Source organism: Lithobates pipiens, unplaced genomic scaffold (assembly GCF_037356315.1).
Source record: "Lithobates pipiens isolate NorthernLeopardFrog02 unplaced genomic scaffold, aLitPip1_a1.2 Scaffold_23, whole genome shotgun sequence".
Taxonomy (NCBI): Eukaryota; Metazoa; Chordata; class Amphibia; order Anura; family Ranidae; genus Lithobates; species Lithobates pipiens.
The window spans coordinates 271,831,916-271,859,490 of NW_027507785.1; the positions used below are offsets into that span (position 1 = coordinate 271,831,916).

Genomic DNA, 27,575 nt, shown 5'->3' on the forward strand with positions numbered 1-27,575 from the left:
TAACTAAGAATGGGTAATACATTCCCGTTCTGGTGGCCCGTGACTTAAAACATTGCTACATGTCCAATGACTACTGCGTCCTTCCACCGACTCCATTATCAGTACAGGCCATTTCCCACCCTGCTCCTTTAAATGTGCTTGTCACTGTGGTCAAAAATGAACATCGAATTGAGCTAATAATGATTAGAAAAATGAACAAACTTTTTTAGAACATTATTTTCCTAAGAATGTTCATTCACAATTCTACCTATCTAGGGCCAGCTTAGGACATGGGCTACTGGCACAAAATTATACAAAAAGATTGTAAAGTACTGTATATGACCAGCTTTGGATCTGCGTAAATCTGATCTAAACTTAGTAAACCATACATTCACATTGTAATATCTGGATCCACCTTATTGTACTCTTCCAGGGCTGTATAAAATTTCCACCCCTAAGAATATAACATGACCTTTCCCTCCAGTTTGCTGTACTATGATAGCGTTGCAGGAAAGCTATTTGTTTTCCTTGTCCTTAGCTGTATTTATTGATTGGCAATAGCTAACATCCTAGCTTTTCAAAATGTAAATGGATCAGTTGTATATGAGGAAAATTATCTCCATGCCACATAGCCATATCTTATTATAAAAGGGTTATTAACCTTTTGTCACAAAACACTTATATTTAAGTGCTGTAATTGATAAGTAAAACATTGCTGGTCTCAGCACAGGGAGTGGAATATATTTGGAGCTTTTCCGTACATCTGAATTTATTTCACGGCAAAAGAAAATTCTGCCTATTGAATGTGCACTCCGCTAGGCTCAATAATGAAAAAGCCGGAGCAAAATGCAACTGTTACCAGGCAACCAATCATATTCCAGTGTAAACTCATGAACGGAACAAAACCTGACTGACGTAATAACTACTGTTCATTTCTTAAATTTTTTAGATACATTAAGGATGGGTGCAGATCTTTGTAGTGTGTTACTGCACACAAATTAACTTATGCTATGTCACATATTATATACATTACAATAGGACAGTCTATTCATATTAAATGGGCTGGTAATGGACCTTTCAAACCACATACACTAACTTGTTCCCCAGCAAATGACAACTAGTGATAAACTTGGGTTCAGCTCCGAACCCAGAAAGCAGCTGCCAATGCTGGGCCAATAATCTGCGGTCAGCGGATTCCCCATGTGTACAAAGCAGTGGGGAATCTCATGTCTTCATTTACATAATATGGACATATTAGGTCAATGACATTGATCTAGTGTGGTGTGGTCATATTCAATCAGTGATGTCATGAGAAACCTCACCTTTTTACACATGTGGGGGAAACTCCCACCTTCAGCTCATTGACCTGGCACTGACAGCTCTCTCCTGGGTTTGGATGAGACAAAGCTCATCCCTCATCGCAACACATAGAAGGCTCACATTTGTGCATTGTGGTGCAACACAAGGTGTACTGGGGATGTACATGGTTGAGGGGGAAATACTTTAAAATAATTGGCACTGAATCATAGGTGTACGCACAGGGTGTACCAGGTGTGCCTGACCGCACCCTAATCCCCATGTGTTGCACAGATTCCCCCTGCTGCCTGGTTGCAGAGAAAGGGACTCGGGAATCTCTGTCCTAAATCCCTTTCTCTGTCTCAAAACTGAGAAATCAGGGCTCGACACCCCTGATATTTCACCAAAGCAACCCAATGGGGTTTCTAAAAAAAACATTTTTTAAATAATAATGATAAATTATTGTAAAAAAATATTGTAAAAAAAAAAAAAATTTAAATTGTAAAAAAGTTAAAATAAATAATACAAATACTACTACTACTGACAACAACCGCTGCCCTGTGAACATTGTCCACTGCCCTACAAACACTGTCCATTGCACTACTGCTATATATATATATATATATATATATGTGTGTGTGTAGCACAACCCCCGGAGCTGCTTAAGTTTAATTGGTTCTGCACTCTGCCTCTCAACCTCAAGAACAGTCTCAGCCCTCTGGCACACGTTACACTAGTGTACAGTAAGTGCAAGGACCAATGAAAAACAAACACGTTATGATAAAACACAGAGATCGTCTCTACTGTAAGGTTTCTGTGGGAAAGTAACAGAGTAACAGTATATTTTTAAAATGAATTAACTGAAGAGCAATAACTGAGATTGAGAGCAATATAACTTAATATATTATATCAGGGGACTCAACAACTGCGAATAGCCTGCTCTTGGGGCTATTCGCAGTTGTTGAGTCCCCTGATATAATATAGTGCGTTATATTGCTCTTGATACCTCTGCTCTTGGGGTTATTCGGAGTTGTTGAGTCCCCTGATATAATATTTTAAGTTATATTAATCTTGATCTCAGTTATTGCTCTTCAGTTAATTTATATTTTTAAAATGAATTAACTCAAGAGCAATAACTGAGATCAAGGGCAATATAACTCAGTATATTATATTGGGGGACTTAACAACTACGAATAACCCCAAGAGCAGAGGTAAACACTTCATTAGCAACAAATCACAATGTGGCAACTTATATCGGATCAGTTACCTCTACTTGAATTGGCTGTATGAGTCCAGACAGAAGAGCAGAAGAATGACCTTCTCTTATGTCAGACCACTCTATTCTGTCCCCTGACACCACAGACCCAACTACAAACACTGTACCTAATATAGTGTTTAGTGGCTTAACTCCCAAGTCAGACTACCTCACACATACACTACATGTACAGAGCCCAGAGCGTGTGTGTGTGCACATATGGCACCAGTAACTTCAGTCCCTTGGAAGAAGAATGAGGCCTTGTATCTTCAGCTAGCCACTTTAGTTGGTTCACTTACATTCCTGCTTGACAGAGTGTACCTGTGGTATGCTGACAGTATCCGGATAGCAAGGCAGACAATGTCACATCTTAACAGGGCATCAATGAGACCAAGGTTCTGGCAAGTGTGGGGAAAGTGACGTAACTCTGTCTGTGTGCAGTGTTCCTGTTTCCTGCAAATGGGCAAGTGCCCTCTCACCAATCCTGCGGTCAAGCATTAAAACGAACATCCAAGAAAAGGCTCTTCTGGTAACCCGACTGGTCACCTCACACTGGAATGCTTCATGCCATCGGTGTAAGTGCACCTGGCTATGCACCTAGGTTCCCCCTCTCAGACTGGATGCCCCCAACTGGCCGTGGATGGCTGAAAAGAAGCGGTGGACTTACCCAGGAGGCAGCACCTCGCCCCTAGGTCCAGTATCTTCTCCTGCCTCATGGTAACTAACTTCTCCTCAGCAGACAAGATGGTGTCCTTGATTCTTTCCTTGTCAGAGAATGCTGGGGTGTGTGGTCCTGTCCCCATACAAGGCCGTGGGGCTATTTTGGTGAGGACTACATGTCCCAAAATGCTTTGCTACTGCTTATGACTGACTCCCTCTCCCCTGCCAATGAGGATGCAGGGGAGGGAGCAGAACAAACAGAGTCAGTGTCCGTGAGGAGAGGGAGGGGGAGAAATCCCCCGCGAGGGCTGACAGGCTCAATCTCCCTCAGTGAGAGCCTCAGCCAGCTTGACATAGTCGCAGGAGATGCGTTCCTCTGTCAGCTTGACACCCGTTACATGAATTGTAGTTTATTTTGCCATGCATTACCACAATGCAAAGGTGCAAACATAGCCTAAATTAAGGTCTTTTTAAAGTTTTTCAAACATATGATAAAAGAGATCATCTTTATATAAACATTCTTAAATATGTGTGTTAATATTTTAAATACTTTGTTTTCATTTGTAGTTTGGAATCATATATGTAAATAGTTGCAACCATATTTAATCAAATAAAAAAAAACAGTGCAGCTCCACATCTAAAAGATGTATAAATGTCCATGAGCACAGTCCAATATAGAAAGAAAATAACCTCCGTGAAGTGGGTGCTTGATGTCAGACAAACAGTGTTAGAGGTGAGACCAGCCCATCCATCACAGACAAATCAAGCCTATCGCGTCATACATACGACCTAAAAATGTCACTCAGCATTTTTCCATTTCCTGGAACACAGACCTCCAATGATCGAACAATATATTATATGCTCCACCAAGCATGTGTAAAAGAAAAAAAAGAGGATCTAGTGCTCTCCATATTGACAGTTTATTGTAGAAAAGGATTGAAAATCACTTGCATAAAAGGCACTTGAGCCAAGTGCAAATGTAATGTCATGTCATGTAAAATGGCATTCAAACCACAAAGATGACATCACATGTGACTCCTCCCCCATACGCATTATGTTTGCCGGCGACTTCTTCAGGATCCTGCTCAAGAAGTCCCGCCCATGGACGTAACGCATACGGGGAGAATGGCTCACCTCTAACACTGTTTGTTTGACATCAAGCACCCACTTCATGCAGGTTGTTTTCTTTCTATATTGGACTGTGCTCATGGACATTTATACATCTTGTATATGTGGCACTACACTGTTTTTTGATTTGCTTATTATCAAGGTTTATTTGAGTTATCCTTGTAGTGTTCAGCTGCCTATTATCAATGTGTTTTCAGCTTATGATTTGCGCTGAATTGTATTGTTATTTGTAACCATATTTAATCAATTGGTACAAATACTCAGCTCCCTGCTTTATACTGCTACACAGTGGGTGTGCTTTTACTGTGTTGTTTTACAGTCCAAAACTAAGGGGCGATTAACTGAAGGCGTAGACCACGTTTTTTATATTGCTTGCACATGATTGGCTTTTCTTTGCTAAATTTATTTTCACTTTGCTTCACTGCAGTCACTTCAAAAGTAAACATTCTCTACCTCTTTAGTAAACTAACCCAGATGTGTGGGTAACTGTGAGCTATCCCAGGTTTTCTGCCCTAGACTACAGACTGTTGGCTTTGCAGAAATCCAGCCTTAAGAATAGGCCTGTTTTCACTTCTATGCTTGAAACTGAACACATTTTCAATGTGGCGCTTGTACACACATTTAGCACTGCAAAAAATGTTTGATTTTTTTCTCTGGTCATTATATGAACTTGATACTTCCATTCTTTATAGAAAAGCTTGAACGTATACATAAACTTTTCTAGTCTGCTTTGTATCCAAGGACTTTTTTAGATGAATCTGAAATACTTTCTGGTCCTTTTTTATTTTATTAGTATTTTTTAAAGATTTTAAATTATGTTTTCAAACTATTGTTTTGTATCAGTTGATGTACTATATATATATATATTTTTTTGTAAATAAACATCTAATTCATGTCAAAGGATTGCCAAAGTACGAAGGGTTAGCTAAAGTAACAATACCGCAAATGAGGCTTGCTTTGCAACTTCATGTGTCTAACTAAACCTGGCCTCTGAGTCATCTGATAAGTGATTTTACTGCTAGGATGACCCATTCAAAGTTTGTAGACAATGGGTTTCTTTTAGCATATCTGAAATAGCTGAATATGTGAAGTGGACACTAGCGTTCTGTTCCGTTTCATATTTACCTATAAAAAAATGAGTGTACTGTTTTAGTGCTGATGGTAATATATAAAGGAATATGTACAAAACCACTCTATCTTTCCAATGACACCCAAAACCACTCTATCTTTCCAATGACACCCATTCTGAGTTTAGGATTCACATTGTTAATTGGCTTTGGGCCTCATTTTTGCTGCCTGTGTACCTATCTGCAATAGGATGATTTGCACGTTTTTGTTTAATTAATACAGTAAATATAATTTTGTATTCCTTACCCTAAAAGCAAGTAGTGTAAAAGACAGGTTAATCACCTTTAAATAAGTCTTACTAAACTAAGGTGATAATAAGAGACATTTTCATGATTAGCTCTAATAGTGTTGAAATGTTCTGTGCACCAATTATGACACCTACCATTAAATTTGGAAAGCAGTAATTAAAAGAACAATTTCCCTTCACATTACATCATTATTAAATACGTTAAGTCAGGTGACCTTTCATGTAACATATATAACACAGTCCACCATGCATCCACATTTGGCTATTTGCAATAACGCAAAGCATGGCACATTGTCTAGATAGGTGCAAAGAAAATGATTTATCACACATTGGCCAATGCAAAAGTTTTAACACAAGCAGTGATATCATTATAACACATCCGACCATTAAACTTTTCCAACTACTTTTTACCTAACACGAACAAATCTTTCTGAAAGTTCACCAATTCTGGATTCCATATAATTAGTGAGAAATTACTATTCTCTAATATCAGCATTCAAATAGAAGCCTATACACAGACTGATAAAAGTTTGATCTTACGAAGCAATTAATAACAGAGGAAACCGAGAGAAAATGAATAATTCCTGCTCTTTTTAGTTATTTGGGCAGCTAGTCAATCTAAGGACCAGAGAACTAGGCAAATGTGCTGGTTTTGGTTAGATCTTGAATGAAAGATCAATGACTTCATCCTCATTTATTTGGCTTAACTGTGCAGTATACACTCTGAGTTTTAGCTCAATTTCATCTAATAATCTTTAATTTTTTTTATTATTATTATCTGTCTTCATTCATGTAGTGAATAATGAAGATGACACCCAAACTGTATCCTAACAATGAGAATACAAGTATTTTAAGGGTGGGGCCGTGGCGGACAAATTTACTTTGCTGCCAATTAAGGGTAGGCTAATTTTGACTTCTGCACTCAAAGTGTTACTAAGGGAATATAAAAAAAAGATATTAAACATGTTATACTCAGGGCCAGATTAACATAGGGGCTATTGGAGCTGCAGCTCCAGGCCCCTTATCTTAAAGTGGTTGTATACTCTTTTTTTTTACTTTAACCTACAGGAAAGCCTATAATAAGGCTTACCTGTAAGTCAAAAAAATATCTGCTAAACCTGTACGGTTCCCCTTGGTATGCTGACTGCAGCGGCGCATGCACACAAGGGGATTCTCGGCTGAAAATCCGGCATGCGCGGGAGTGACAATATCGTTGCTCCGGCCACTCACAGCGCCGGAGCCGCGATACCCGGAAGAAACGCCGAGGGAGCATGTCAGCTCCCTCGGCGTGGATCGGGCCAGATGTCGGGGCCTCGTTCTAAGGTAAGTATTTCATAATGAGCTATATGCGGTGCATACTAGCTCATTATGCCTTTTGCTTTGCAGGTGGTAAAAAAAAAAAAAAAACATTAGCGGGTTTACTAACGCTTTAAGATAGGCCCATTTGCCAAAAACAATACAAAAAAAGAAATCACAATACAATGATCGACTTTGAGGGTTGTGGCTCTGCAACCAGGGGTCACGGAGACCCCAAAGTATCTGAAGATCTACCCCACCACTGGTCAACATTTTAGGCCCCTATCATCTATGGTTCAAGAGATACAGGGCTCCTTCTGAAACCTGTCATAAGCTACATACAGAGCGGCCAGTTAAAATACTAGCCGCTCTGTTTGCAGCAGACTGAGGATGAGCTCACAGTGCCTCTCCTCACTTCTTGTCAGAGGCACTGAGCTTAATGGACAGCTTGGAGCCTGCAAAGTTTGATAGGCAACACCGCCTGTCAAACTTGCCTATTGATTTACATGGGACCACTCTGCAACTGCAAGCCGAACTCGCTCGCAATAGCAGCATAGTCCAACAATGTAAAACTACCATTCAGCAATGTAAAAAACAAACAAGTTGAAAAGCAATCCACCATAGATCACTGTTCAGAGGGCAGTAAGCATTACTGCAAATGTGAAAGAAACTTGAAACACGTCATCCATTTCACACTCCCATTAACCAGGTCACCCCCCAGCCTCTTCCCATGTTAGCCACCTTCCTTCAACTTATATCACAGGTGACCATTTCCCAACCTGCAGATGACAGACCCTACTCCAAAAAATATCACTCCCAGTTACTCCCCCCACCTGCTGATTGATATGCCTCCATGACCACCTCACACCCCCCTGCTGACAGACCTCTCTCCTCAGCCTGTCCCCACACACCTTCTCACCTGCTGTCCTATGGATGGGGGAATCACTTAAGCAGTGTTACTGTGTTCTGCCAGTGGGGAGCCTTCCCAACCCACACAATACAATGATCAGTGTTGCTAACTATAGCTGGCAGCTCTGATTGTTTTGGGAAAAACCTGACAGGCTAGTTGTACTCAATTTGATTAATAGCCAGCTAGCCCATACATAGATCGACTATGGCTAGTCTCTGCCTAATTGGCTAAATTTCAATCCATGTATGGCCCGCTTAACCACTATGCAGTCCGTAAACATCCTACCACAAACCTTTACATTTTTCCTTCCAAGATTCCTTCATACTCCTCACCTGCTCACTGTCATACCCTCCACACTCCTCTCTTATACATAGTGTCCACTGTCATACACTTCTCTCCTGTACATACTGCCCTCTGTCATACCCTCCACATCCCTCTCCTGTACATACTGCCCACTGTCATACCCTCCACATTCCTCTCCTGTACATACTACCCACTGTCATACACTTCTCTCCTGTACATACTGCCCTCTGTCATACCCTCCACATTCCTCTCCTGTACATACTGCCCACTGTCATACCCTCCACATTCCTCCTGTGCAAAGCCTTTTTTTGTTTAAAAATAACAAACATGTCATATTTAACTGCTCTGTGTAAGGGTTTTGCACTGAGCAGCCCCATCCCCCTCTTCTTGGGTCCCTCGCCAGTGCTCCTCCCTCCCTCCCGCCGAGTGCCCCCACAGCAAGAAGCTTGCTATGAAGGCCACAGTGGCTGTACAGACACAGCCGCTCATTTTAATTTGACTGGTGTGCAGGGGAAGAAAAGTATTTCTGAACACTGATATTGTGATTTCAGAGCCACTAACCCACCCCTGCACAGCCACCACATTAGAACCAGTGGTTGTGTCCATACAACCGCTGCATCTCCATGCAAAAAAAATTGTCTGCCTGAGCTCAGCTTCAGACAGACTTAGCCGTATAAACAAGGCACTCATTTACACTTTATGGGCCATAGCACCATAGAGGAAAGTGAAGCCTATTCAGATATTTTAAGGCTTGAACAGCATACAAAGGAGTAAATTAAAAGTAACAAGGCATTGCTACCCAAAAATAGAGCACTGTGTCAGGAGCTTAGACTCTTATGTACATCATCAGTCACCAACGCGACTGTGGAAGTAACTTTCAGCCAGCGGAACCAGATTTTATGGAATTTGCGGGGCACCCTCTGTTAGCATATGTGACTCGGTAAAGGGGTAGACTAGCATTAATTAACTGCATCCAGAAGTACAATGTGGGAGGAAATGTTTGCCTCCAGCACATAGTAATTGCTTTATGGGCATAAAATAGCAAGAGGCTAACAATGGTTCTCTTGGCCATCATAACAGCCAGCTGTTCCACTAACCTAAGTATCCCAAGTAGATAATTTTGCAGTTCACATGGTACAGTTAACTGTGTCGTGTGACCAATCACCTCCACAATATCCTGGCAATATTGTACTATGGCTGGACAGGTCCAGAAGAAGTGAAAAAAATCATCTGTTAGGTGCGGGCAGCGCCAACATTTTGGAGAATGCGAGGTGGCCATCTTATGGAGCCTTGCGGGGTATATAGTGCCTTGAAAAAGTATTCATACTCCTTGAAATTTTCCACATTTTGTCATGTTACAACCAAAAACATAAATGTATATTATTAGGATTTTATGTGATAGACCAACACAAAGTGGAATATAATTGTTGAAGGAAAATAAATAGTTTTCATTTTTTTTTCCTACAAATAAATATGTGAAAAACGTGTCATGCATTTGTATTCAGCCCCTTTACTCTGATACCCCTAATTAAAATCTAGTGGAACTCACTGCCTTCAGAAGTCACTTAATTAGTAAATAGAGTCCACTTATGTGTAATTTAATCTCTGTATAAATACAGCAGTCTGTGAAGCCCTCAGAGGTTTGTTAGAGAACCTTAGTGAATAAACAGCATTATGAAGGCCAAGTAACACACCAGACAGGTCAGGGATACATTTTTGGAGAAGTTTAAAGCAGGGTTAGGTTATAAAAAAAATCTAAAGCTTTAAAAATCTCACAGAGCACTGTTCAATCCCTCATCTGAAAATGGAAAGAGTATGGCACAACTGCAAATCTACCAAGACATGGCCATCCACCTAAACTAATAGGAGAGCATTCTTTATAGAAGCAGCCAGGGGGCCCATTGTAACTCTGAAGGAGCTGAAGATATCCACAGCTCAGGTAGGAGATCCTGTCCACAGTGCAACTATTAGTCGTGCAACCCACAAATCTGGCCTTTATGGGAAAGTGGCAAGAAGAAAGGCATTGTTGAAGGAAAGCCATACGAAGTCCAAATTACAATTTGCGAGAAGGCATATAGGGGACACAGCAAACATGTGGAATAAGGTGCTCTGATCAGGAGAGACTAAAATGTAACTTTTTGGCCTAAAGGAAAATGCTATATGTGGCAGAAAACTAACACTGCACATCACCATGAACATACCATCCCCATTGTGAAACATGGTGGTGGCAGCATCATATTGTGAGGATGCTTTTCTTCAGCAGGGACAGGGAAGTTGGTCAGAGTTGATGGGAAGATGGATGGAGCCAAATACAGGGCAATCTTAGAGGAAAACCTGTTAGACTTGAGACTGGGGCAGTGGTTCACCTTCTAGTAGGACAACAACCCTAAATATACAGCCAGAGCTTTATAGCAGAGGTTTATATTGAAGCATATTCATGTGTTAGAATGGTCCAGTCAATATCTACACCTAAATACAATTCAGAATCTGTGGCAAGACTTCAAAATTGCTGTTCATAGATGCTCTCCATCCAATCTAACAGAGCTTGAACTATTTTGCAAAGAAGAATGGCAAAAATTTCACTCTCTAGATCTGCAAAGCTGGTAGAAACATACCCAAAAAGACGTGCAGCTGTAGTTGGAGTGAAAGGTGGTTCTACAAAGTATTGACTCAGGGGGGCTGAATACAAATGCACACCACACTTTTCACATATTTATTTGTAAAAAAATATGAAAACCATTTATCATTTTCCTTCCACTTCACAATTATGTGCCACTTTGTGTTGGTCTATCACATAAAACCCTAACAAAATACATTTACGTTTTTGGTTGAAACATGACAAAAAAAGTGCAAAATTTCAAGTGTTGTGAATACTTTTTCAAGGCACTGTAGTATGCTCTATGTAGGATTTTACATTGGATCATCTTGTCTCTGGCTGAAACTATAGAAGAAAACGGAAAGTCCCAAATCTCCAACCAGTCATCATCATCTAGTCCAGGGATATCCACAGACCATTTCTGGTGAAGACTAGAGAGGATAACTCGAGACTGGCAGTCACTGATAAATAATTATATATATTAATAATTATATAGTTCAGAGGTGGGCTTTTCCAGGCTCGGTACACTGAGAATAGCCTCCAGCTCAGAGTATGAGAGAGAGATTGGTTGGCCCTGAAATTTACTAAAGTGATAATAAGCAGTTAAGGTAAATTTAGATCTGAGAATATGGAAAAGGGACAGATCAGATTTTCTTGCAATATCCTCCAATGTTTTAACTTTCTATTTAGCCCACGCTTGTCAGTTGGGGATGGTATTCATGTGCGGAAGAGTAGGATTAAGTCATAGAGGTGTATGGGGGGGGGGGGGATAGAGTGGTAGGGGGAAGTGACTCCAGAGCTGTCCCCACTTTCCAAGGTTGGATGGTGATATGCATGGAAGGAGTGAGAGGATGATTGGATTTGGGAAGAGTTGGGTTAAGCGGAACAGTGGGATTAAGCCATAGAGGGATATGGGGGGATTGCGTGGTAGGGTGAAGAGACTCCAGAGCTGTACCCACTTTTCAAGCCTGGATGGTGATATGCATGGGAGGAGTAAGAGCATGAGGGCACTTAGGTCCTCTAAACACCAGGGATTGTAGAGCTTCCAGGGATCTGACAATTGCAGCCTCACACAACAGAGGAGTTGGTAACATCAGGCTGTAACCACCAGCGAACCGTCACAAGTTGTGTTTCTAGAAAGTACTTAAAACAGTCTGGGATGTCCAGGCTCCCTCTGTCAACTGGCCTGGTAAGGGAAGTATATTTATATCTGGGTGGTTGGGATCCCAATATAAATTACAAATATAGACGTTCAAGTGTGACAAAGAAAGTACGCAGGAGCCATTTTGGGGAATTTCTAACTAAATAATTTCTAGTGCAACTTTCAGTAGCACACACATTGTACACACTATAGCATATCATTAAAGTGAATCTAAACCCTAACTGGATAATATTTTGTTTGCCAAAGCACTTTGTTCCACAACACATGGCTTTTTTTTCCATAAAATACCATCTGAAGTTGCTCACTGTACAAGCACCAGGTATTATTTTAATTTAAGCTGCAGATGTAAGAAGATTAAAAACTATTTTCAAAAAGACATTAACAGAATAAAGCTTACATGAGATTCTAGTAATTGGGTTTAGATCTACTCTACTGTGCACTGAAAAGCATTTTCCAACTGATGGGTTTTGCATTGAAATTTATAGAGGCACTTCAATTGCATGTCAACACATTTCGGCATGTGTGTATTTTCATGTGTTTTAAACATGTGTTGCATTGCATTTTATGTTGGATGTCAAAGCACATGGACATCAACATTCATTGATGCTCATCACGTTTGGTTTACATGCATTACGACACACCTTGACATGGAGTTTATTTGTTTCACACACCATACTGGAATCACCCATATGGTCAAGGGAGTGCTGCACTGACTTCCAGCTAGTCACAGTGTATATAACATGAATAAGACATGTTGTCAGAACACCGATAAGCTTGACAGTGTAAAGGTTTTCTTTGGAATTAATATAACTGGCTTCAAAAAGGGTCCAGTCTCTACAGCGCACGTTTCTACAGTGATGTTGGGGATTCAAGTCCAAAGTTGAACACTGATCGCAGTGACAGTGTCTTCCTGCACCTTCAGCATGCTTCATCCACTGCTGGTAGCCTGGGCTCGTGGTTCTCTGGCTGCCCCTCTGACATTTCTGGCTCCCAAGTGATCTTTATACCACGCCCTACACATGCGTACTTTTGTGAGTGAATTTCTATTTTTCAATTAAAAAAATATTTTTTATTTTTTTTAATGTTGCACCATGGGGTTGTGCTGTTGTTTCTTTTGTTTTCTTCCAAAAGTTCTTCTTTATTGCATGACCACATAGAATGACAGTGTTTTGGGACCATACAGGGACCCTTGATGTGATACATGCGTGATGAAGGGTACCTGCACAGGCCCAAAAAACTGACTATGTGTTCATGCAACAAAGAAGAGCTTTGAACTTTGAAACAAGCTTACTGATGTGCTGACAACAAATCTTACTCATGACTCATGTTGACGTGTGTCTTAGCGCGATGCATTTGAAATGCATTTTGTTGCGTCTCTGTTGATTTCAGTGGAAACACATCAAGCAAAAATGAAAAAATTTGAATCCTGCAGTTTCTCCTCCAGAAATGTCATACACCTCTATTGACTTCAATTGTTTTTAACTAGTGTCCTGTGGCTTACCTGCGGTGGGAGCATGCATTAAAATGCATAAAATACTAACGTGTGAACAAACCCCAGGGGTGGCCATAAATGAGTCTGATAAACATAAACAGATTCAAGAAACAATTGTCCCGTGTAGGGGTTAATGCGGTAATGAGCTCCTCTGAGCATTGGAAACATTCTCATCGCATGCAGAGTTTGTCCAGCAGGTCGGAAGATGTGCGATGATGATTATTCCTTGTTCTCTGTTGGAAGAAAGTGCCTATCACAGCATATCTGCAACATCCTTAAAATGGTTGTAAAGTCAAAATGGTTTCTCTGTATATAACAGTTTCTATGAATGGAGGAGGGGAGTGGGCAGAAAGGGCGGGCATAGTCTGCGCATTTGATAAGTTACAGGTCAGGCCCTGATATTAACCCCATAAAATGACAGCTGTGAGGTATGGGGGCAGGGCATGGGACTTTGGATTTTCACTATTACAGCTGCCACCAGTACAAAGGACACTCTGAATTCCATGTAACATCTCTTGTGCTGATTTTTTAAAATATTTTTTCCTAAACTTTAACTTGAAATCTCTCAGTGGGAAAGAGATTTGACCACCCGTTCAGCCTTAGCTTTAGTCCCAATAGACCTCCTATCAAACCTTTCTAAAATCAATAATGTATACAGTATGTGCAACAAAAAACAATACTCAAAAGAATGTTGCAAGGGTCTGTTTTTTTGAATTTTGCAAGCGAGAGACCAAAAGCCGATAAATAATGTTCCTCTGGAAAACCTGTATTTCTTTCATTATGTTGCTTATTGATTCCCAAAATTGTCCAATTAAAATGTGTTATCCTTCCATTAAAAATTTGATTGGCCCTGGTCCTAATTTTGTATTTTAGACAACACAAAGTGTATTAAAGTGCATGTAAACCCAATAACAAAAAATATAATGTTGCAGACTATCAGACCTTGGATGCGGTTGCTCAGTTCATTTTGCAGGCTTTTTTCTCTTTATTTTCACAAGGTGATCCTGTCAGTTACATCCTTCCTATAGTAGGTTGACAACACTCACTCACTGTACTTTATTTATTAAGTAGAATTGTCACTTTAGGATAGAAAGTGTGATTGGAATACAAAAAACCTCCCCATCTCCTCTTCTCTATAACATAATAGTTCACAGTGGCTTAGTGTGGGCTGCCAGCAAACCCAGGTTAAGTATTATATATATATATATATATATATATATATATATATATATATATATATTTCTATATATTATACTATAATGTTATACTGTATATGATTCAGTGTACATAGCGGGAAAATATATGTCTTGTCTAGGTTCCCCTGTGCGCCCAGCATTCTCATCCACTCTATGCACCCTCCCAAGCAAGCATTGGCCACACTATGCTCTCCCCCCATTGTACACCCCCACTCCCTTCATCCCCTCATTGAGCTTCCCTATTCCATACATCCCCCCATTGTGTACCCCCAGTCCCTCTACCCACTTTTTGTGCACCCTAACTAAATATAACACCCCCCCCCCCCCCCCAGGCTCACAGGTAGCTGGAGGAGGTCTAGTGCACAGTATGCTGTTTGTCAGTGATCAAAGAGGAAAGGAGATCAGAGTCACCCTCAACTGTACTGAGCAGAACACTGCCACACACTGAGCAGGAGTGTGCCTCACTCTCCTCAACTCTCCCCACTCTAAGGCCCCGTACAAATGGGCTAAATGTCAGGAGACATTGGCCGGTTAAAAAAAAAATGCCTGACATGCAGCCCGTTTGTACAACAAGCCAGCCGTTTGGCCAACTTCTGTTGAACAAGAATGTTGGAAAACCAGTGGCTGACCAGCTCCCTCTCAGCCAATGGCAGAGAGCACTGACCGGAGTGTTCTGGCGGGCCGTCCTGTCAGAACACAATAGCTCAGTGAGGGAGATCGCTGTCCTAACATTGGATGGTTAGTACAGTGGCTCCAACTGGAGCTGACCAGCTGGACCCACTCACACAGTCTTAGCCCTTGTACACACGGTCGGACATTCCGACGGAAAATGTCAGATCAGACCATGTTGTCAGTTAATCCGACCGTGTGTGGGCTCCATCGGACTGTTTCCGTATGAATATCCGACCGACAACGTTTTAGAGCTGAGCTATAACATTTTCCGACAATATGATCCGATCTGACTTTGTCAGATCGTTTGTAGAGAATTCCGATCGGACAAAGTGCCACGCATGCTCAGATCAAATTCCTAGACCAAAGCTATTGGTTACTAGCCTGAATGTAGTCCCGTTGTAACGAAATAACGTCATCACATTCCGAACGATCGGATTTTCCGACAACTTTGTCCGACCGTGTGTATGCAACACCAGTTTCGGACAAAATCCGATGGATTTTGTTGTCGGAATGTCCGACCGTGTGTACAAGGGCTAAGATGGAGAGAAAGGAGGGAGCACGACACTGACAGCACCAGAACAGGAGTGCACACAGACCAATATTTCATCTCCTCTTCACACCCTGAAACCTTAATAATTTTGCGCCCCAAAAAATTCACTCCTGTTACCCCAGCTATGCCATTACACAGAGGTGACAATGTTTGTCAGCTAATTACAAAAAGTTAAGCGCTGAATGGATTTCCGGCAGTACCAATTAGTATTTTTCTATTATGCCATCATTTATAAAGGGGTATAAAACATAGTGGCATGTGCATATGCTGGAGAGATGTACAGAATGTTTTCTTTTATTTTGCTCATATATACATTTTACATATCACATATATGTTTTTAATTGGCAGCGATGGCCATAGATTACACAGTGCAACTGACAAAATATCTTTCCTTTTACCTTCTATCTTGTACTGTCTCATATCAATATCTGTGCCTCTGCTTTGCATTTATCATTTTGAGTCTATCAAGTCTCTGTCCTTGGCCCCCTTCTGTTTTCCATATACTCCTTAGGCAAACTAATCAACTCTTATGGTTTAAATCACCATCTATATGCTGATGATACATTAATGTATATTTCCACTCGCATCATATCTCCTTATTTTATTGCAAATTGCCTTAAATCCATCTCTTCCTGGATGTCTTCCAATTATCTCAAATTAAATCCAGCCAAAACTGAATTAATCATTTTCCCGCCATCTTTATAGCAGATTTTTCTATAGCATTTGACCACCCCCTAATTCACCATTCTTCTCATTGTTTAATTTCTTGTATTGCCTTATATTCTGGCAAATTATCGGACATATTAAAAAATCTAATTAAATCCTGGCATGTCCAGCTGGAAAAAAAAACATTGTTAAGCTCAAACTATTACTAAATCACTCACACCGCCAATATTCCATGCATAATTCTGCGCCTCCATTAATGCAATGCGCTTCTTATTGGCCAAATTTTTGCTTAACTTTTACATCTTCGGGTAATCGTATAACCTCTGCTTAGTCAATCATTTACTAAACCACTTCACCTCTTTGCATCAATTTTAGATGCCCAAATATATTAAGTGGCGGGTCATCATTTCAGTCCTGCTAGAAGGTATAAAGGGGGTCCTGGGGAAATGTTTCCTTTTATGAGCCTTTGTAAAACAAAATCGAATCATTAAACCCAACAAATAAAATTCAAAGCACTAACAATAATTTACAAAGCCATCCATAACTCTGCCCCCAGCTCCATCACTAACCTAGTCAAAAAATACCAACCAAGCTGCTCTCTTCGGTCCTCTCAAGACCTCCTGCTCTCTAGCTCCCTTGTCACCTCCTCCCATCCTCGCCTCCAGGATTTCTCCAGAGCTTCTCCCGTCCTTTGGAACTCCCTACCCCAATCTGTCTGACTGTCCCCTAATCTATCCATCTTTAGACAATCCCTGAAAACCCTTCTCTTTAAAGAAACCTATCCTGCTTCTAACTAACACTGTTTTACTTCCTCCATCAGCTCATCCCCCACAGCTATTACCTTTTGTATCAATTGACCCTTCCTTTTTAGATTGTAAGCTCTAATGAGCAGGGCCCTCTGATTCCTCTTGTACCAAATTGTAATGTCTGCTTTTATTTTGTTAAGTGCTGCACAAACTGTTGGCGCTATATAAAACCTGTACAATAATAATAATAATAATAATAATTGTTATATATAAAACCAATTCCACCTTGCCAGCATTTCTCTTGTTCTGGATTTTTGGAGGAAATAGCACAAACATCTGCTGAGTTAGAACTAAATATTTTTGCACATTTTAACTTGATCAAGGATATTTAAGATCACATTGATCTCAAGAACTGAAAGAGAGACATTGAATTTGATCGTAACTTTCTGATGCTCATGAGCATAATATAATTTGTATTTTCTTATTTTTTGCTATGTTGTTTAATTGGAACTCCTGGCAAGTATCTTAACATCAAGATATCAGTTAGGTCCCTTTCACACTGGGGCGGGAGGTGCGTCAGCGGTAAAGCGCCACTATTTTTAGTGGCGCTTTACCTTCGGATTTGTGGCGCTATTCAGCCGCTAGCGGGGTGGTTTTAGCAGCCGAGAAAGCGTTAAAAACCACTGCAAAGCCGCTTTGCAGAGGCGCTTTGGCGGCGGTGTAGCACGCTGCTACATTGATTTCAATTGATCCCATTGATGTATACACCACTCCTTCCCCGCTCCAAAAATGCTGCTAGCAGGACTTTTTTTACTGTCCTGTTAGCGCACCATTCCAGTGGGAAAGCCCTCAGGGCTTTCACATTGGAGAGACAGCAGCGGCTGTTTCAGGCAGGTTTGCAGGCGCTATTTTTAGCATAAAAGCGCCTGCAAAATGACCCAGTGTGAAAGGGGTCTTATATGATCCATATTTATAATTGTTTACTAGTATATATTAACTCCTCCAAACATCTGCTGAGTTAGAACTAAATATTTTTGTATCTTTTAACTTGACTAAGGATATTTAAGATCACTTTGATCTCAAGAACTGAAAGAGAGACAATTTGATCCTAACATTCTGATGCTCATGAGCATAATATTATTTTTATTTTTTGCTATGTTGTTTAAGTGGAACTCCTGGCAAGTATCCTAACATCCGGATATTAGTTATAAGCTCCATATTTATCATTTGCTACTAGTATACACTACCAGCATTCTCTATGTACCCTGGGTAACCCCTCCAAACTGATGGTAATGAGACTCACCCATCTGATAGTTAACTAAAGAAAAACAAATCCAGTTAAATGTATATTTTCATAGTTATTTATTTTAATGAATGAATAAGTATGTTAGCATTATTTTTCTGATATATGCATCGAGTTCCACTTTAACATTTTATACCGCTTCACTTAGGCCCCTTTCACACATGCAGCCTGTATGTCTGTATTTCATCAATCCGTTTGCGGATGAAATACGGACATACATGCATCCTTATGGGATAGCGGGTGTCTGCGGGTGAACATCCACAGACACCTGATATCGTCTGTCTCCGCCATGGTCCGATTCTGCAGACGGAGGAAAATCCTATTTTTCTATCCGTCTGCAGAGCGGATCAGATGAACATGGACAGATGGTCTGTGTTCATCCGATCCCCCATAGAGGAGAGCGGAGATCTGACATGGTGGTTCCTGCACAGTGTGCAGGGACCGCCCTGTCATCCGCGGGCTCAGTGGGGATAAATGGAGTGATCCCCGCTGAGCAAGCGGATCATCACGGGGTGGATCATTACGGATCCATCCCGTGTGAAAGGGGCCTTACTCATACTCAGACTTGGTGTGTCCAGGTGCTAATTGACAAACTATGGCCTTGTGCCAGATTGGCAGTGTCAATCTGATAGCCAACACCCCACAATCTACAAGAGAGTGGCAGCTCTGCATTAAATTCAAGAGCAGTGTAACATTGTTGACTCACCATTACAAGAAGCTGCAATTTTTTTTTATGGCAGGCATTAGTTCTACTTACATCTGACCTTGTGGCTTCCTAGAGCCTTTGATGGCTGAGGTATTGACTTCCTCATAGTCTCAGAATCAGAATCCATTCTCTATCACCTGCTTGCCCTAGAACCCAGTGTTTGGCCTACAGCATTATGGGTATAGTGGACTCACAGAGGTTAGTGTACTAAAACTGGAGAGTGCAAAATCTGGTGCAGCTGTGCATTGTAGCCAATCAGCTTCTAACTTCAGCTTGTTCAATTAAGCATTGCCAAAAAATCCTGGAGCTGCATTTTGCACTCTCCCATTTTCGTAAATCAACCCCACAATTTTAACCCTGTGGGGGTTATTTACTAAAGAAAAATCCACTTTGCACTGCAAGTGCACTTGAAAGTAAAGTTCTCTGTACATCCGCGGGGGAATTGCAAGGAAAATAAAAAACAGCATTTTAGCTTGCACATTATTGGATGATAAAATCAGCAGAGCTTCCACTCATTTCAGATCTACCCCTTAGATTTAGAGCGACTGCACTTTCAAGTGTACTTGCAGTGCAAAGTGGATTTGCCTTTCGTAAATAACCCCATGTTTCTCTCTATTTTATGTAATTGAATAAAACAGTGGCTAGGTAGGGATACACGTTTTAGAATCAGAAGATTCTAGAGGTGGTTATTCCTTGATTACAGTGGTAATTGGTGGTGCGGACTGTGAAACTAGGCAGTATTAAATATTAAAAAGTATCACTTTAGGTAAATGTATAACATTTTCATTCTAGAACTATAATAACAACCAGCTTTTGCAACCAAGAACAGCTATAAATATCCAGAATTATTTGCCTTGTGTATGTTAAAGAAACTTCATATTGACTCCTGTGGCTTATACTTTATTGGGGGCGTTTTTTTTTTTTCGTTTTTTTATTGATTCTGGTTTTAACAAACAACTATCACCCTGTAGCATTCAATCATACTATATGATTGACATTGTTCTTGTGTAATTTAGAAAATTGAAGCAGGCATGTGGTCTTCCTGGGTAATAAAAGCTTTTTTCCTTTGCATTGGTTTTTTGCTACTGCCCTTAAAGTGATTTGTACAATTTTAGGGTTCAATTATAAAAACAGGAACACTTGGAAAAACAAGAGCTGCTGCCCATAGCAAGCAATAAGGTGTCAGCTTTCATTTTCTTTTCTGGAAAATCATAATTATTATTATAGGCAATGCCATTACCTTTCATTGCTTTCATTTTGGTCTTAAGAAAGCAAATACATCTCTACTGTCCATGAATGTTCATTAAAATGAGCATGAACGGTTCTTTGCTTTGTTGAATATTTTTCTTCTTTAGGAAGCAGCATAGCATATTAATAAATGGCCTTCAATGTGTTCCTTTACTCAAGAACAATAACAGTACATAATGTACGAAATAGACGTTTTATACTATTCAGGATAGGTAATTCACTGTAACATCAAGGCAGCAATTCAGCTTTGCGATCGTCAGTGTTGTAGCCTGCTGTCCTTCCGTTGCCCTTGAATTGAATATAATTAAATAGAAGAATCAGTATGTGTAACATTTCAACAGGTAGCCAGTGGCTGTCATCTACTAGGCCAAAGGGCAAAAGAGAAAAGCAGCTTCAGATAGCGATTTAGAAAAGAGATGCAATAGGAGACACAAAATGAAGAGACAAATGCTACCAGCTACATGAGATTTCATGACATATTCTTTTGTACTTCTTTTAATCTCTTGCGTGCCGGAGGCTTTGAAAGTATGTCGTCTTGCAATTTTTTGTCGGCCCCTGGAGTTGTGGAATATGTTTGTGAGAGTTTATTTATATTCCATCAGATTATATTGCATTGATCCCACAACCCTCCTTCCCCGAGATGCCCTATTTTAATTTTGCTTATCGAAAGACATTGAATTATATCTTACAGCAGGCTCGGCCTTCCTCAACCCCGAAGGCGAATGTGGAGGAGAGATGGATAGTGACACTCAGCTGACTTTCTATACGGACCCTTCTCGGAGCCGAAGACGTAGTAGAGGTTAGCTTTCAAATTCGATTTTTTAATAGAGGTTTTAAATGGTCATTTCACCCATGATTGATATTTAGGTGCATGAATGTTAAAAGGCTTGCACTGGCTTCTTTGTTAGCTGATTTTAGTAATGTGTGACCATTGCCGTTGAACAGGGCACCACACTTTGGATTCTAGTAAGGCCATTTGACTTTGAGGCCCTGTATGTTCAAGTCTTTTCACTCCTCCTCATTATTACTGTGTAAAAGCTTTCTCCTTGCCCTGGAGGCTTGAAAACATTTGGATAGGCAGTGTAACATCCTGCGAGCTGAAATCTGAAATCTTCTTCCATACTGCTGTTAAAGCTGAACTCCAAGGACAAGAACTTTATTTGAAATATATTCCTCCATATAAAATTCCAATAAAGAGAAACATTGAAATATAAATCTATTCCTCAATGTCCACTTTTGATATAAATGCATTTTGTGTGCACCATATGCCTTTTCAAACTATGATCTTATCTTGTACAAGTAGTAATGACATTAGCACTAGGCAGAAATCATAGCTATGAGAGAGACCCAGCAGTCCCTCTCTACCCACCTCAGGCCGCCTGCAAAAACGACAGAAGAACAGAGCAGCCGTGATCGGTCTTTGTTATTGTTTATTACAATTACATTAATTATATTATTTAATTATTATTTAATATTTAATTATTTATTTAAACATATTATGTATGCATGAGTATTGCTGTAGGGGATAAAGTGGGGAGATTAGGAAAACATCCTTGGCACTAACGTCTCGAATGATAAAACAGTAGAGATGACTGATTGCTATTTGTCTCAAAAGATGGTTGTGGATGTTGCTTGGTATCTATGAAAATGGTGTGGAAAAATCTCAGTCTCAGAAAACAAAAATCCAAACTCATTATATATATTTCACACCAAGCACTTTTTAGCGGTGTGGGTACACTGCTTGTACTATCTGCATTAGCATTACCACTAGCCTCAAGAGCTTGCCTTGCAGACCATGCACAAGGTCAAGACATACGTGACAAGACATTATTTAGTCTGCCAGATAAGCAATAATAAACCAGAGTATTTGGAAACTTTTCAGAAAATGTCTCTTAATATTCTACTTTAAAGTAGATTTCTCCATGTCTGATCCTGGAGGCTTATATCACAATAGTCTTGCAGCTGTTTCATCCTGGCAATGGATGACATCTGATGACAATCAGGATCTCTTCTCTGTAGCCTTTTCCACATATTGAGATCACTAGCCTAATCTGGGCAATGTAACAGGTTTATCATCAGCGTGCTTCCCTACTAGATAAATCACCCTCGGAATTACTATATAAGTTCTGACCCAGCTAAGGCTACTTATAAAAATAATTAGGTCTAAAGATAGGGCACTGAGGAACCAAGGCCTGCTTAGTAGGTAGGCAAGAGAGTGTTGTACATGTGTATATAAAATCAGAGGCCTGCAAGTAGCAAGTCCAAACAGAGTACCATACTGGACACGTGTGGTTCGTTTCGTCACAAATTAAAATTCTATGTATCCGAATTTCCGAATTAGAATAGTACCGAATTTAAACAAATCCGAAATAATGAAAAAAATTTTTTTACGAAATTTGAATTCAAATACTTTTCGAATACTTTTCAAATTTGAATAATTTTCAACTTCGGAAAAAAATGAACAAATGTTTTCGTTCTGCACATGTCTATACCATACTCGTGGTCAGAAGGTCCACATAGGCTTTGATTGATTCATACTGAAGTGATCATACACAACCAATGCATTTTGGGGTCTCTGCATGGCTTCTTCATCAGGGCTTGGGATTTGAAATGGCAGTGCTAGGTTTAGGTTATGTGGACTGATTGACCATTGGTTTGGTTCTCTTATTAGACTTGTTCTTTGTAGATCCTAACCTGGGTCTCTTAGTTGAGTTTACTCTGTTTGCATGTGAGCAGCCTTACCAGAGACACAGCACTCCATATACTGGACTCACCTTCTATAATCATGCGACATTAAGGACGAACAGCGTCTTTTGCACACACTTTCCAAAACCAGAAGTACCAGGCTTTTCTTTGGCTATGTTAACTTTAAAGGGTGATGAGATATATGAGTGGTTGGTAATTCTGCGCCCCATTCCCTCCTTTCTCTAAAGTAAGCCTGTTGCTTTAAAAAGTACAAATTTCCATGAAACCAAAACTGTCACTTATGCAAAGCTGAAATTAGAAATATCTTGGTGGACTGAACATACTTTTATTTTCAGTTGTATGTAACTCTAGGTTCTGCCATTATTGTGTTCTGTGCTTACAGTTGGTTCGCCCCGGAGTCCTGTGAACAAGATGACACTAACACTCCTTAGTATAACCAGTTGTGTTATCGGTCTGGTTTGCTCATCACATATCAGCTGCCCTTTAATAGTTAGGATAACCCTTCATGTGCCAGAACATCTGATTGCCGATGGTAAGTAACAAAGAAATAACAGTAAGTATCCTCAGAACTATAAATTTGATGGCACTAGGATGCTTTTGAAAGCGAGAAAGCATGCAATGTTAGCAAAATATTAAAGTGGGTTGCATACATTTTGTATATTTTTAAAAACTCTGTTGTCCATTTTGTTGCATTGCTTTCCAAATAAAACAGCAGTGTATGGATTGAATTATCTTCAGTTTTTTTTTTCAGTACTTTGATTTGGCCCTTCACAGCACTATTTTAAGTTAAGTGAACTGAACCCAACCAACTCTAACTTTATTGGCCCATGCAGTAAAATTTTTTTGCCACCGGGTGACCAGATTTAGGCCGGGTTCACACTTGTACGACAAACGCTCCAACATTGGGAGCTCATGTCATATGATGTGTGCAAATCAATGTTTCTCTATGGTAGCCATCTTAACTGGTCAAGACACAAGTTGGTACAATTTTGAAAATGCTCCCTGCACTACTTTGGTCCGACTTTGATCCTACTTCAGCCCATTAAATAACACTGAAGTCGGATAAAAGTCAGATTGCCATCTTGACTGATCTGACTTTGGCATGCGACTTGTACTCTGATGATCTTTAAGGGAAACTACACGCCAAATAAAAAACAAAAAGGCATGGGTTCCCCCCCAAGAGTATACCAAGCCCTTCGGTCTGGTATGGATTTTAAGGGAAACCCCCACGCCAAAAGAAATGGCGTTGAGGTCCCCCCAAAATCCATACCAGATCCTTAACCGAGCACACAGCCCAGCTAAAGGGGTGGAGACAATCGAGCGCCCTCCCCATCCTGAAATGTACCAGGCAGCATGCCCTCAACATGAGGGGGTGGGTGCTTTGGGGCAGGGGGGCCATGCCCCTTATGACGTCACCGCCCGGGGCATGATAGGGAGGGGACATCATAAGGGGTGGGTCTCCGGTGACCCCATCTCGTGCCAATATAAGTAGTGGCACACCACTCACCCAGCATTGGAGCAGGAAAGAGCGTTGAGTCAAAATCAGAAGAAGAACAGAGGGAAAAAACAGCAGAGAAGACCCAGCAAAAGAGCGAGAAGATAGCGGAAAAGATCCAGACAGCAGAGAAGACAGCGGAAAGAAGGAGAATATTTGGAGAAGGCTAGAAGACATCAGCAGAGAAGACCCGGAGATGGGAGAAGAACCGGCAGAGGCAAAAGATATCAGCGCAGGAGGCAGAAGAGCCGGAGAGGGGAGAAGAGATCGGAAAAGATCTGCCTTAATAAATTACTTTAAAAATATGTGTAATGTGTTTTATTTTTGACACTTTTTTTAGGTGAATAGGTAGGGGTACAATGTACCCCATACTCATTCACATAGGGTGGAGGGTTGGGATCTGGGGACCCCCTTGTTAAAGGGGGCTTCAAGATTCCAATAAGCTCCCCGCCCGCAGACCCAGAAAACCCTGGCTGTTGGCCAATGGCAGAAGAGGCCTTTGTTCTCATCAACAAGGGGACAAGGTGCTTTGGGGTGGGGGCTGCAGGGCCCTCCTGCCCCAAAGCACTACATGTTGAGGGCATGAGGCCTGGTACGGTTCAGGAGGGGGGGGCCCTTGCTTGTCACCACCTCCTTTCCTGACCTGCCAGGCTGTGTGCTTGAATAAGGGTCTGATCCCAACGCCAAATCCATACCAGACCGAAGGGCCTGGTATGCTCTTGGAGGGGGAACCCATGCCATTTTTTTTACATTGTGCATGGAGTTCCCCTAAATATTCTTACCAGACACAGTACCTGGTATTGTCGGGATCAAAGTCGGATTCATTGAAGTCGGACGCATGTTGGAATTCAAGTCGCAGGGAAAGTCAGATCCAAATTGGTACGACTGTCATGTTGTACCAGTGTGAACCCGGCCTTAGTGTTGAAGGTGTTCAGATCGTGTTGGGAGCAGTAGAAGTGATGGACCTGGACCATGATTGACAACAAATGTGAATGCAACTCTTTAATATGTCAATGGATAGCACTTGCTCATAGACTGTGTATTACAGTGCAGTTGGATGTGTAGACCTGGTCAAACCACTTAAAAGTTGTTTTTCTTTATTTATATAGATTAATGCATACAAATACATGCTCAACTGCAAAGGGATGTATGTTTATTTTTGTGGTATTGGGAGAGGGCATCCTAGGCAGACAAGACATTGGCTGGCTTGACTATTGAGAAGCAAAAGCAGCAGGGTGAAATAATCCAATATGACTATTAACCTGTTCCAACCTTTGATCAGTCTTATGAATGGTTGGTCAAATTTGTCTAGTACTATCCCTATCCCATTACAGTTAAATAAAAAGCCAATTGTCAATTTTTTTGTTTTTCTAAAAGCAGTAGTCTTTTGTAGATCTGTGTTTTGACCATGTTCCAGACGTATGAATAATGTACAATGCAGTTAAAAGAAAGTATAGGTTAATTTGTTTAAATAACATTTATTTCAAAGTGTGCCCCTGTGAAAAAAAAAAAAAACTTAAATGTTCTTACAAGTCTTAATGGAAATAAAGTTTAATTATTATATTGAACCACCTTGATTTCTTTCCTAATTAGGCAGCCGCTTTATCCTACTGGAGGGAAGCCAGTTGGATGCCAGTGATTGGTTGAATCCTGCCCAGGTGGTGCTCTTCTCACAGATGAACTCCAGTGGCCCTTGGGCACTGGATCTCTGTGCAAAGAGAATACTGGACCCCTGTGAGCACTTATGTGACCCTGATACAGGTAAAATAATTTGAATTCTTTTTACTCTTATTGTACATTATATTGCTCCTTTACAATGTATAAAATGTGTTTGGGTTGTACCCCATGGCAATGAATATGAAATCATTTTTAATTAACATGAATGTAGTGAGCTACTTGTGATCTGTCAGAAATTGCTAAAATTAGCAGTTTTTTGATCTCTTTAATACATTGCCACTAGGGATGGGCCGAACGAACCCCTGTTTGGTTCGCACCAGAACGTTCGAACACTGCGAAAGTTCAGACCCAAATAACGAACCCCATTAAAGTCAATGGGACTCGAACATCAAAAAGTGCCCATGTTGAAGGCTTCTATGCAAGTAATTGAGCAAACAATGGCTATTGGGGTCCGGGTCCTGCCCTGGGGGACATGTACCAATAAAAGAAAAGTTTGTGAAAAACGTCATTTTTAAAGCGGAGGTCCACCCTAAAGTGGAGCTTCCGCTCATTGGAACCCTCCCCCCCTCCGGCGCCACAATTGGCACCTTTCAGGGAGGAGGGGGGTGCAGATACCTGTACAGTACAGGTATCTGCACCCACTTCCGGCATAGATATCTGCAGAAAGTACGCCCCTTTCCGCAGAATCTACGGCCCTTTCCGAAAGTCCCCCGCTGTCTGCTGGGAAACAGACGGATCCCAGAGACAGAGGGGACCATCCTTATTGCGCAGCGCGACTCTCGCAGTAGGGAACCGGGAAATGAAGCCACAAGGCTCCCCTTCCTGATTCCCATACCCAAGATGGCGGCGGCAGCACCCGAGAGATGATCAAGAGATCGGCTTCGGGTGCCGACATCGCGGGCGCGCTGGGCGGGTAAGTGTCATTATTTTAAAAGTCAGCAGCTGCAGTATTTGTAGCTGCTGGCTTTTAAAAAAACAAAAAACGGCGGACTCCCGCTTTAAATGAGCAGTGATTTTTTTTGATTTTTAAAGTGAAAGCATAAAAATGAAAAATTCCTTCCAATATAGTGCCTGGGGGGTCCCCTTATGCCCTGTACACACGGTCAGACATTCCAACCACAAAATCCGTCTGTTTTTTTTCCAACGGATTTTGTCTGA

The 27,575-nt window shown here is 40.9% G+C and overlaps 1 protein-coding gene across 1 annotated transcript in view; it reads left to right on the plus strand.

Annotated features, from left to right (window-relative positions):
* The window catches only part of ASTN1 (astrotactin 1), an 846,340-nt gene that overhangs the window by 586,648 nt on the left and 232,117 nt on the right, over nt 1–27,575 (plus strand). Inside the window, exons 5-7 of the mRNA XM_077453189.1 lie at nt 21,231–21,338; nt 23,628–23,777; nt 26,334–26,501. Of these exons, the coding sequence (XP_077309315.1) occupies nt 21,231–21,338; nt 23,628–23,777; nt 26,334–26,501 (426 nt within the window). The remainder of the gene's footprint in view (nt 1–21,230; nt 21,339–23,627; nt 23,778–26,333; nt 26,502–27,575) is intronic.